The 12,574-nt window shown below is 32.6% G+C and overlaps 1 protein-coding gene across 1 annotated transcript in view; it reads left to right on the top strand.

Annotated features, from left to right (window-relative positions):
• LOC125657730 (zinc transporter ZIP13-like) overlaps nt 1–10,709 on the top strand; it is a 23,961-nt gene extending 13,252 nt beyond the window's left edge. Inside the window, exons 3-9 of the mRNA XM_048888476.2 lie at nt 361–473; nt 1,225–1,455; nt 1,912–2,001; nt 5,734–5,847; nt 6,445–6,514; nt 6,832–6,931; nt 8,130–10,709. Of these exons, the coding sequence (XP_048744433.2) occupies nt 361–473; nt 1,225–1,455; nt 1,912–2,001; nt 5,734–5,847; nt 6,445–6,514; nt 6,832–6,931; nt 8,130–8,202 (791 nt within the window). The 3' untranslated portion in view covers nt 8,203–10,709. The remainder of the gene's footprint in view (nt 1–360; nt 474–1,224; nt 1,456–1,911; nt 2,002–5,733; nt 5,848–6,444; nt 6,515–6,831; nt 6,932–8,129) is intronic.
• The last annotated feature ends 1,865 nt before the right edge of the window (nt 10,710–12,574 follow it).

Here is a 12,574-nt window from a genome sequence, read left to right on the forward strand (position 1 = left end):
ATTACGTTTTCGATGGTGAAATCGTGCTTCTTATGAGGTGCTTAAATGAACCATTAATAAAATTTTAATGCAATGAGCCTATAACTACTGCTAATATGTGTTTCTCAATTTGTCTACAGACTGGTGTGTGTTATCATCACATTGTAGGATAAACATTTAAAGCATTAAGGGCTGCATGTCAAGCCCTTAAAATTTGATCACATGTGTGATATCTAAAAGCTGTTGATTAACACATGAGGCACAGATCATACCGTATTTTTGCATGTGAATTTTTTGTTTTTCAAAGAAAAAAATTAATCATAATGAACGGTGTATCAATTAAAAGTACCTTAATTAGTTTGCTTTCCTTTTTTTTTTTAGATGGGAATCATGATCACCAAGGACATATGAAGATTGGTTTATGGGTACTAGCTGGAATCCTCTCATTTCTAATCATTGAAAAAGTATTCGCAAAAGAAGGAGAATTTGATCATGTAGGTGAATTATGGACATTTTTGTGAATTATGGACATTTTTTGTGAATTATGGACATTTTTTGTGAATTATGGACATTTTTGCATAGTAAAAGATAAAATCGTTAAGGATATTTGTGTGGCGGACAAGCGATTCTTTTTGTATACTATAGCACTTTTGGCCCTAAAAAGAATTTAGGTTTCAGTGCCAATACTGCAGTAACTACTAAGATTGGTAATTTAAAAAGAAACACTGTTACATAATTTAGTGATGGAGACTTATATACCCCCTCAAAAAACCCAATAAGAGGCCATTGATTACTGCTAGAGTACTGGTTACTGTATTATGGAGTGTTGTAAATAATAAATGATTAACTGACATCTGGAACCTAGTGGAGAACTGGTGATGTAACAGTTACAGAATTTCAACTCCTCCATGCCTGATAACTTTACTTCTGCTTCTTCTCATTCCAAGCTTCAGGAAAAGATCAATGGCTGTAATTTCATTTCTGAACATTTTCTCTAATTTAGTAGATCAACAGCACATGCAATAAAACAAAGCAAATTCAGTGTATGCCATTGAATGAAAAAACAACAACAATAACGTGTATATATAAAGAATGTAGTAACTAGGAAATTTCCATGATAAAAGTATTTGACTGTCAATTTTCCCTGTAGAGTATAGGTTGGCCTTATAATATGAATGCTTGTCTGCATTGTAAATTGCACTAATACATATTCTGATGTTTTGGGTTGTTGTTTTTTTTTTCCAGATGCATGATGATTGTGACTCAAGTGATGAAGACGAAGACTGCCGAAATAAGCAGATTTCAGATTCAGCAAAAATAAATGGTTGTGATTTAAGAAAAAGGACTAGTTTATCTGATAATCATGGAAAAAATTACAAAAAGCAAACTCGTGCATTAAAATCACCACAGAAAGCTGAACCTGCAGCATCCAAACAGAGCGCAGATGCAGATACAGACAAGGAATCAAATATCAAGGTAGAGATAGCACTCTCAGAAAACTTGCCAGTTAGACTTTGATGAAGTGCTCTATGCATGGAATGTTATCACGTATATGCCATATGTTTTGACATGTAATAATTTTTGTGTACGAAAAGAGAATTCAATGATTTTAAGAAAATTTTGGAGGGTTTTTTTCTTTTCTTTCTTTTTTTTTCTTTTTTTTTGCATGAAATGTTACGTTTGTTGGCAGCTGTGGTACTGATGTCCAGCAGAGTGCATGCAGGGCTCACTGTTAATAAAGTAAAAAAAAAAAAAAAAAAGTCACTTGTAATCATGCTGGGGCTGTATAAACAGCTGTTTGTGTGTGTATTGCATTACTCTAGTAGGTGATGTGTCTTTGTGTGTATATACTTATGCTGACTGTATAGGGTTAATGTAGAGAGAGAGACTGGTGGGAAGATGTACAGGTATATTGTTGCCTTCTGTTTGTAGGTCAGCGGTTACCTGAACTTATTAGCCAATGTCATAGACAACTTTACCCATGGGCTAGCGGTAGGAGGGAGCTTTCTAGTCAGTAATAAGGTATGAATCAGTCTACACCTGTATAGGTAGGAACTTGTGTACTAGTAGAGATCAGTCTACACCTGTATAGGTAAGAACTTGTATACTAGTAGAGATCAATCAGTCTACACCTGTATAGGTAGGAACTTGTGTACTAGTAGAGATCAATCAGTCTACACCTGTATAGGTAGGAACTTGTGTACTAGTAGAGATCAGTCTACACCTGTACAGGTAGGAACTTGTGTACTAGTAGAGATCAATCAGTCTACACCTGTATAGGTAAGAACTTGTGTACTAGTAGAGATCAGTCTACACCTGTACAGGTAAGAACTTGTGTACTAGTAGAGATCAGTCTACACCTGTACAGGTAGGAACTTGTGTACTAGTAGAGATCAATCAGTCTACACCTGTATAGGTAAGAACTTGTGTACTAGTAGAGATCAGTCTACACCTGTACAGGTAAGAACTTGTGTACTAGTAGAGATCAGTCTACACCTGTACAGGTAAGAACTTGTGTACTAGTAGAGATCAGTCTACACCTGTACAGGTAGGAACTTGTGTACTAGTAGAGATCAGTCTACACCTGTACAGGTAGGAACTTGTGTACTAGTAGAGATCAATCAGTCTACACCTGTACAGGTAGGAACTTGTGTACTAGGAGAGATCGAGTTCCATTCATGAACTCCTTCCTCTCTAGCCAGCCACAATGATTAAACTTCAGAATGGTGTAGCACACTTCCTACAAGTCATCTCAGGTCTAACGAAAATCGGGTTAACTTCGAAGCCATGTGAAATGGCGACTTAAACATTCTGTTTTGTTATTGGATTTCTAAATCACATTCATTGCTGTTTAGCTTTCTTTGGGTTTATCAGGACAAAAAAAAAAAAGTTGTTGAATGGTAAGTCACGATTTGGCATGGCCTTACATCTGAATGAGGCAACTTGAAAGAAGTTCATGACCAGTCACAGTAAAATAAAAACAAACAAAACAAACCATCTCGGAGTTAAATCATTGTGGATTTCATCTACATAGGTGTGGGAATAAGTGCATAGCCTGCAGAAATAATGCAAGTGATGGAAGCAATGTGGATATTTTGATTGTCCTCCCTTTTGGTGTTTTAGTATATAACATTACAATAGACATATGTGACATATCCCTATGATTACTGTATCACTCACTATACTTATACTGTATCACAGAACCCTTTATCTCGACATGGTGTTTCTCCGTGCAGATAAATCTGTAGCTTTTCTAACCATAGGATGGATTGTTATTTACTTTGATTTAAAAATAAAATTTGCTACCATTGCTTGATACAAAAAAAATTAGTACAATAAGACTTTCAATATGCAAACCACACCATGTGCAGATCCTGACCTGTAAAAATAGACTAAGTTTATGGTGTGTGTTTTAAGAATAATGTCCAATCAAATACTTAGTAAAATCCCAAATATCAGTAGTTTTCTGGGAACGAGCCAACAGCTCAATAAAACCCAGCTTGATGTTGATAAACTTAACTAATCTGTATAGTTAAACACTGTACAACTTGTTTTTTACATCAGCTGTAATTGAATACAATTAGGTTATGCTTATATTTAATTAGTTCTTGGAGGACAGAGGTTTCTTTTCAAGTTCATGAAAATAATTAAAAAGAAGTACACGATAGTTAACAATTTGCCTCTTGAGAAAATGTTCTTCCGTAAGGAGTAGCATTGTTAGTCAAAGAGAAAGAAGGAGAAGGACATGTAGAATAGACATTTTCCAGATATCAGTGATTGGGGAATACAAAAAAATCAAAGGAAGAACCAGAATAAATGAAGTTGGAGCTACAACTCAGCTTCAAATCACAAAGGGGATAAACAACATCCCACTTACAATTAAAGACACGGGGTCTCAACAGAACCTGGATTTACGCCGCTTACAGTATCGCAGAAAATCTGCTTCCTTGTAGTGCTAACTCATTCTAAGCCAGAATGGCCAAATTCAGAACCAGCCGGCCGGCCAGGCTGCTTACTCGTTACCCTAGAGTAGTAATAAATAGTTTGAGTCAAATTTAAACATGACTTAATCATTTTCAAGTGCATTTGTAAAAAGAACAGGGGATGAAAAATTTCCAAGTGTTAATGGAAAGCAATCCTTAGTATAGCTAAAATCAGTCCTTATATTGTTCAATTTTACTCTTATTTTCTATTGTATTTATTTTTCTCACATGTGAAGAAATTAAATTATTACAGTAAGCTATGAAATATATGTAATTCAATCTCCTTGAATATTCAAACTTATATGTTATAGCATCAAATTGTCAAATTTGTATAGTTTCATTCTATAAAATGTCAAACTTGTTATAATGCCACCCTGTAAATAGTTAAACTTGTTAAGATTTTACTTGTTATAACTTCACTCTGTAGATAATAAAACTTGTTATAACTTCACTCTGTAGATAATAAAACTTGTTATAACTTCACTCTGTAGATAATAAAACTTGTTATAACTTCACTCTGTAGATAATAAAACTTGTTATAACTTCACTCTGTAGATAATAAAACTTGTTATAACTTCACTCTGTAGATAATAAAACTTGTTATAACTTCACTCTGTAGATAATAAAACTTGTTATAACTTCACTCTGTAGATAATAAAACTTGTTATAACTTCACTCTGTAGATAATAAAACTTGTTATAACTTCACTCTGTAGATAATAAAACTTGTTATAACTTCACTCTGTAGATAATAAAACTTGTTATAACTTCACTCTGTAGATAATAAAACTTGTTATAACTTCACTCTGTAGATAATAAAACTTGTTATAACTTCACTCTTTAGATAATAAAACTTGTTATAACTTCACTCTGTAGATAATAAAACTTGTTATAACTTCACTCTGTAGATAATAAAACTTGTTATAACTTCACTCTGTAGATAATAAAACTTGTTATAACTTCACTCTGTAGATAATAAAACTTGTTATAACTTCACTCTATAGATAATAAAACTTGTTATAACTTCACTCTGTAGATAATAAAACTTGTTATAACTTCACTCTTTAGATAATAAAACTTGTTATAACTTCACTCTGTAGATAATAAAACTTGTTATATAATTTCACTCTGTAGATAATAAAACTTATAACACTACCTGGTGCATGTATTGATTGTACTGCAATACATATCATTACTACAGTAACTTGATCTGAAGAGTCGGATCACCTCGAGTTGACAGGCACGGATCATCAGATCAAACGAGATGAGAAGCTGGTAGTAATGATAAATTTATTATATACCCCCTTATGTATTTTTATATCCACATTCATAAGATAATGAATGTAATCCAAATTACCAAAAAAACCACAGACATACAGGGAAATTTTATTTTGTGTACATAGTTTTGTTTGTAACGCAGTCGATATTTTCCACAAAAAACGTTGCGTTGATGCATTGTGACATAATCAGTTTCAGAGGATACTGATATGGAATCAGAAAACCAGTGTAGTGATCCGGAAAGTCGGATCACACTCTGTGAAATCAACAGTATCAAAAAACAAAACATTGATGGGTATATATAATATATAATGAAAACAGATACATTTTACTTATATATTCATGAAACATACAACATGTACATTTGATATTAAAAAAACCCAGGATGTATCATGCAGTGAACATATACTTTTGATATATGGTACCTGTTGTTCAGTGAATGAATTACTTTGATGATTTTCAGTACCAATGCTGCATACCCAATACATTTTCAGGTTGGCTATGTAACCACACTGGCCATTCTGTTACATGAAATTCCTCACGAAGTTGGAGATTTCGCCATTCTGCTACGATCAGGTTTCAACAGGTGGAAAGCTGCTAAAGCACAGGTAATTATTTTAATACAGAAATGTATGTAGATTACATGTTATAAAAAGTGTATTGTGAATATGCAAATTGTAGCTTACTTTCACTATAGCTGAAAGATGTCATCTACATAAGTAAAGCAAATGTCACCATGCATGTATGTTCAGTGGAATTTTAGTAATTTTAAAATATATAAACAATGAAAATTGTCTTTTCAATATCTATCTATTTTTCTTTCTTTCTTTCTATCTTTCTTTCATTTAATTGTCACTTCATGCAGTGAAAGGTGGAAATAATCAATCATCAAAATGATGATAATTTTCTGTCATGGAATTGTTTACAGGAAAGTCATTAATCATACGAGAGAAAAAAAACAGTCTAGAGAACCAGAACATCTGGCATTTCATCATCTTTGTATTTATTGATTGTTCCTTACAGTCATACAGGAACAATATTTTTACCACAAAATCTTTTTCTGTCTGAAAAATGAACAATTAATCTTGGCTAGAGCATCGAGGCTGAAGAGAATGTTGTAATTAGTCTAGCAGGAATCAATATTCATAAATGTCGGATGACAGCGAGAGCATTGCTTGTAATTGCCGATATTGAATTCATTTCAGATGATGACAGCAACTGGAGGAATCTTAGGTGTGATTACAGCATTAACCGCTGAGTCAGCAGAATCTGCTGGTAGGTGTGAAGGAAGGTCATGTCCAGAAAGGGTATTATGGAATTATTATAAAAATATGAATTCACAAAGCTCAAATTGGGTGGCTTAGGTAGTTGGAAATATTATAAATATCGACAGTTTTTGTAGACTTTTTTTTTCAGCTGTACATTTACTGTATTGAAAAAATGTAAATGGCTTCACAAATATGTATATTGTATTACATACTAGTGTAATGTTCTGATCTTGTGTGTCTTAAGTATAGTGTTTGAAAGTCTTTGAGGGTCAATGTCTCTATAGACATTTTGTTGTGAAGTACTGAAATTTGGCTTTATTTCAGGGGAAAGTACAGCCTGGATTCTTCCATTTACCTCTGGGGGATTTATCTACATCGCCTTAGTAACCGTTGTCCCAGATCTCTTGGATGAAAAACATGCAATGTAATTATATTCCTGCCACACTCATTTCTATGTGACTGTTGTTTAAAGTTACACACTTTTAAATGTTTCAAAATCTGCAAGATGAATCAATGCAATAACCTGCCAACTTCTTGGTATAATATTTACTACATCAAAATCCCTCTCCCTAAAAAGTGTAAAAGTGAGGATGAAAGGGTTGTCTAATTCTGTTTTCATGCAGTTTTGAATTCAGTTTTTATTTCCATTCTCGTTATACATGAATGTGTAAATGTATATGGTTTTATTTCACTGTTTCATTCTGTTGTGAAAATAGTGAACATTATACTGCTGCAAATATAAGGTTATATACAGACAGTAATATTTACATCTCCAATGTTTTTGTGTTTGATATCTTTACAAATTGTAATGGTAGTCATTTCCTTATATTTATATTACAAATCGCATTTCCCACTATGAACCAACGAATTTCAGCATGCGACACAATCCGTTCATATTGACTGTGAACAGATTATGAACTAACTTAAAGCACGTGACTGAGAGAGCGTAATGGTTTGAAAAAAACACAACACATGTTACAAAGATCTCACAAAGTCACACCTCAGATTAAAATTGTGAACTTATGTGGATTATCATCCCAATCTTGTGGTCTCCTAGCTCCAAAATAGAGTGCACCATGATATGTTGATAAAAGACAGGTAAATTAAGTGTGACATCATGTCTATGTTTTGACATACGTCACAATACGACTGTGGATCTTAGGATTTCATTTTATGCAACAAAATATTTCCTGACTTATACAAGCAATGTAAACAAATGGTGATTTAGTAAATGAATATAAATATAAGAAATGAACAGCACTTTTGAGCTGTTCATGGTCAATATGAACGGATTTGGATTTGAGACAATTTCTCTGTGAATCGCTAGCGTGCAATATTGCCTCAAATCCAAATCCGTTCATATTGACCATGAACAGCTCAAAAGTGCTGTTCATTTCTTAAATGAATGTGCTGCAATCATAAACAATGCATGTATGAATCTTGATAGGTATAGTACGTGTATTTTAACAACTGGGAATTCTGACAATATACGAAGCAGTGCAGTTCATACCCTCACGTATTTTCAGAACTGAAAATCATTTCTTAAATGTTTTTGAAAATCAAAGTGAACAAAGTTGAACATCATTGAAATGACTTCATGACCATATTCTATCTATTTGTAGGGAGTCTTTGAAGCAAATTCTTTGTCTTTGTGCTGGAATTCTAGCCATGCTGTTCGTTAGCTTCATCCATTGACCTTTCCGTACTACAAAGAGCTCAGGCACTGCTGTGAAACTTTAAAATCATATCTATAGCTTGTTTATCTTTCTGCTTCATTTAGAGAAGAGATGAATATATTTTTGAAAAACATTGTGATGCTCGAGTAATGTACTTTAAGTGTGGGAATTTTTTTCCTTCAGATGTTTTCTAACAGTATAATGTTGTTATACAAGTATAATGTCTATGAGGCAGAGCTTTTGTTATTTGAGCTAAACAGATTTCATGTACCAAGGTATTTGAGCCTGGAAAATCCATATTACATGTAAGGTATTTTTGTCACATCTTTTATCATATCTTTGTACGTTTTGCAATGTACATATTGTTTATTTTAAACTCAATTTTCTGCCAAACTTCATGTGATATTACTAACAAAATTTGCATGTGTATATTTATTGTTCTGTATTAATGGATATACAGTGTATCTACATGTATATAAACATGACATTGCAGAATCTTTGTTCAAGCAGTAGTCTGCCCTTTTTAAAACCATGAAAAACTTCCCGTTTATTTGCATAGCTTTTTCACATGCTAATATTTAACAGTTGTACTCCTTTAGATTTAATTGAAAATGTAGAGCGTGGAGTCATTTGATAAATGTTTTATAGGAAAACTTACATCGATGTCCATCTTCTCTGTACCTTTGTGCTTTTTTTTTTTTTGTACATATAAACAGTAATTGATTAAATGAGGCATTATCTGCGAAGAGCATGTCACCTACAAATTATAAAGCAGAACAATATTTCTTATTTGAAATGTTCTGCATAAATAGAAGAATACAGGTTTTATTTTTTTATTTTTCATTACTGACAAGAAAGGGTGTTGGATGAACAGTTAGGTTATTGGGATATAACTTGCATATTTTCCTTTGATAAAGACAAAGGGAAATGCATGGATATGATTTTGATTGTAAATTGAGGTGCAATATATTTTACATGTATTAAGTTTTTATGTGTTCATAAAAAATATATATATTTTAAAGCGGTATATATTTCAGTATTGCTATCATGCAGTGTTTTGGGATCATTATGATATACGTGAAATTTTATTTTTTGCTTTATTAAGAGAAAATTTATTTCTTCAGTTGTTGAGAATAAGAATGCAACACAATAGTAATAACGGTATTTTATTCGTGCTGCACGTCTTTCCTTAATTGAATCAATAATTTTTTTTTATTTTCTAAACCCAACTTTATGACTTATTTTTGCACACTCATTTGTGCATTTCAAAAATGGTCAGGAAAGTTATAAAAGTTAAACTATCATCAAAAATATAGATATTTGGTAGTTATAAGCCCCTGAAGGTTTCTATAAAATTGATCTATTTATCCCCCGATTTTTTGACAAAATAATGAAGCCTTATTTTGAATTTCTAAAAGCACCATAATCAGTATGTGATATTCATTTATAAGCATTTTAAAAGTGTCATGAATACGTTTTTCTTTGATCTTCTTAATTGTTTATCTAAATTAAATGTCAGACAAACGAGTAGACTGGAACAAATGCTCCAATGAGCATTTTAGGTTTTTTACTAAGCGATGTGAAGTTTGTTTGCAATTTCAAACTAATTGATACCATTGAGCCAGTATAGTAGGTCAACCAAAATAAATTCTATGTTGTATGTTAACCGTGTGGAGTTTGTTTGAAAGTTAGCAAAAATAAATGAAATCAAGAATACTGAATTGTGAAGCAGAAGTTAAATATTAATTTTTCACAATTTTGAAAAGAGACATCAATGTGGCCTTCTGATATAGATCATAAGACGTAACCTGTACAAATGTACAATTTATTTTTCCATGCAGGTTAAAATCAACAAAGCAACTTTAAATCTTTTGTTATTTTATAGTTGATACATACTATATAGATATTTGATCGAAGTATTTAGAAATTTGATTTTTTACTCCCTCTCACATAGATTTAGAAAAATCTACCTCGCATGAAACATACAATTTATTTTGGTTCACCTCGGTGAATATAGTGTAGGACAAAAAACATTTGGCTTTTGAAAATTTTGAGAGATATTTATTTTTAATCAAGATGCTCTTTACATTTGCATTTGTACCTATAAAACTTGTCTCATAGAATGTACAATGTACATGTATATATTTTTTAAAAAGAGTTTACAACTGTGAAATCCATTTTCTACATGCTAAAAGAAATGCTACTTTTCACATTAGAAATTGCCCTACAAATAACTGATGAAAGGATTTTCAACAAATGGGGGAAAAAATGATTTAGTGATTGCCCTACAACTTTATCACAGATATTTGATAGAATTTGAACTATTTTGAAAAACAGCATTTTCAGTTTGTGAAAAGTCTCATTACCTTTAGCTGTGCTTGAGGTATTATGAAGTGAATGTGATGAAATATTTAAAGTATGACTTTAGGTGGAAAACTACAATTTGATGGGTTTTGCTATTCATATTTTTCTGGTTGAGCCACATGTTTTTGTTACTATTGAAACTAATAAAATAGTAAAACATCAGACTGTGTTACACAAATTACAGGAAATATTTCAGTTCAAGTTTGTAGGTTTGGAACAGTATGCCAACTGCTCAAGAATCCAGAGTTTTCCTAACATGTGTATATGCAGGGCATATTCAAACTGTGTGTATTTAAAATACTACATATCTCAACAATGTATATTTGAATGGACATTTAAAATCTGTCAATTACTAAGTAATGGGGAAAGCAAAATTTCAAATTCCTTTGACTAGGGGGCCTTCACAGAATATGAGGATCATGACATGCCCTATAATCAAATCAACTTCTACATTTACAAAGAGGGAATGACACTTGTGCTTCAAGTGACTTTGACATGGTTCAAATGATCTTGGGCTGGAATCATGATGCACACACACGTCATAAGGAACCTTTTGAGTCAAAGGTTTTGGTCTGAAGCTTTTATTCTCCAAAGATCAAGATACTCCTGGAGGAGACCCCCCCCCCCCCCCAAGTGACCTTAGACTAGAGTGTCTAAGCAAGTTTTCATTCTTTCCAGTGCGAGTATTAGTCTTTCAATGTAGTAAATATTCTTACCTTGGCCATGGGTTTTCTCTTTGAAAAGTTTTTTTTCCTTACCAGTATAGTATGTTCGATGATTATCTACTCCCAAAACATTGACATCAACAGAGCTGTACATGTACACCAGACAGTCGTCCGACCGACACATTGACATCAACAGAACTGTACATCAGACAGTCGTCTGACCGACACATTGACATCAATAGAACTGTACACCAGACAGTCATCCGACCGACATTGATATCAACAGAACTGTATGTGTACATCAAACAGTTGCCCAATCGACACATTGACATCAACAGAGCTGTACACCAGACAGTCGTCCAACTGACACATTGATATCAACAGAGCTGTACATCAGACAGTCGTCTGACCGACACATTGACATCAACAGAACTGTACACCAGACAGTCGTCTGACCGACACATTGATATCAACAGAGCCATACCCTGGCTATTTGTGTAGCAATCAATGCAAACTTGCATGTATATCCAGCAACTAAACAGATTGAAGTGAATTCACTAACATTGATCTTTTTGACAAAGAAACCCAGTAGTTCATGTTTCATTTTACACTGCATTTCCTTGTTGTACACTGTCAAAGTATTACAGCAACCAGTAACACAAATTACACAGCTTATTGAGCTTAATAATGATAAATCAACTCAACACTAATTCAGTGTTAATTTAAAATCAATGGAGCTTAACGTTAAATTAACTCGACACTAATTCAACATAATTTAAAATCAATTGTGCATAACATTAAATCAACTCCACACTAATTCAACGTTAATTTAAAATCAATTTGTACTTAACATTAAATCAACTCGACACTAATTCAACATTAATTTAAAAATGATTGAGCTTCATTTAATGCTAGGCACAATGGGCTGTAAACTTTTCTAGAAATAGATAGTACACTTCCAGGTATCTTAAACAATCCAGTGTCATCTAGATCAACTCGACGTTTAACCAGAGCATACATGTGGCATAATCTGTACAGACTCTTCAATATAACCCTTTCTTCATCTCAAGGACACTCGACTCCAAAACAAAAAATGGATGATACTCTGTATATTATTTGGCTTTAGTTTGGTTATGATAAGTACAAATATAAAATTTTTAATAAATAAGGAATTGCAAATTTTCTATGATGTTCAGAAGTTGAAATATATTACCCCTCCCTATATAATTTTTTATAAATTTTCCACATTGTTTTAGACTTAATAGAAAAATTATGGGAATAAATTACATTTCATATGGCAAATTGTATTCATTTTATTTCTAAAAACATAAACTTAGTTCTCCTTTTTATCATTGCTGATAA

The sequence above is a fragment of the Ostrea edulis genome, chromosome 9 (assembly GCF_947568905.1).
Source record: "Ostrea edulis chromosome 9, xbOstEdul1.1, whole genome shotgun sequence".
NCBI lineage: Eukaryota > Metazoa > Mollusca > Bivalvia > Ostreida > Ostreidae > Ostrea > Ostrea edulis.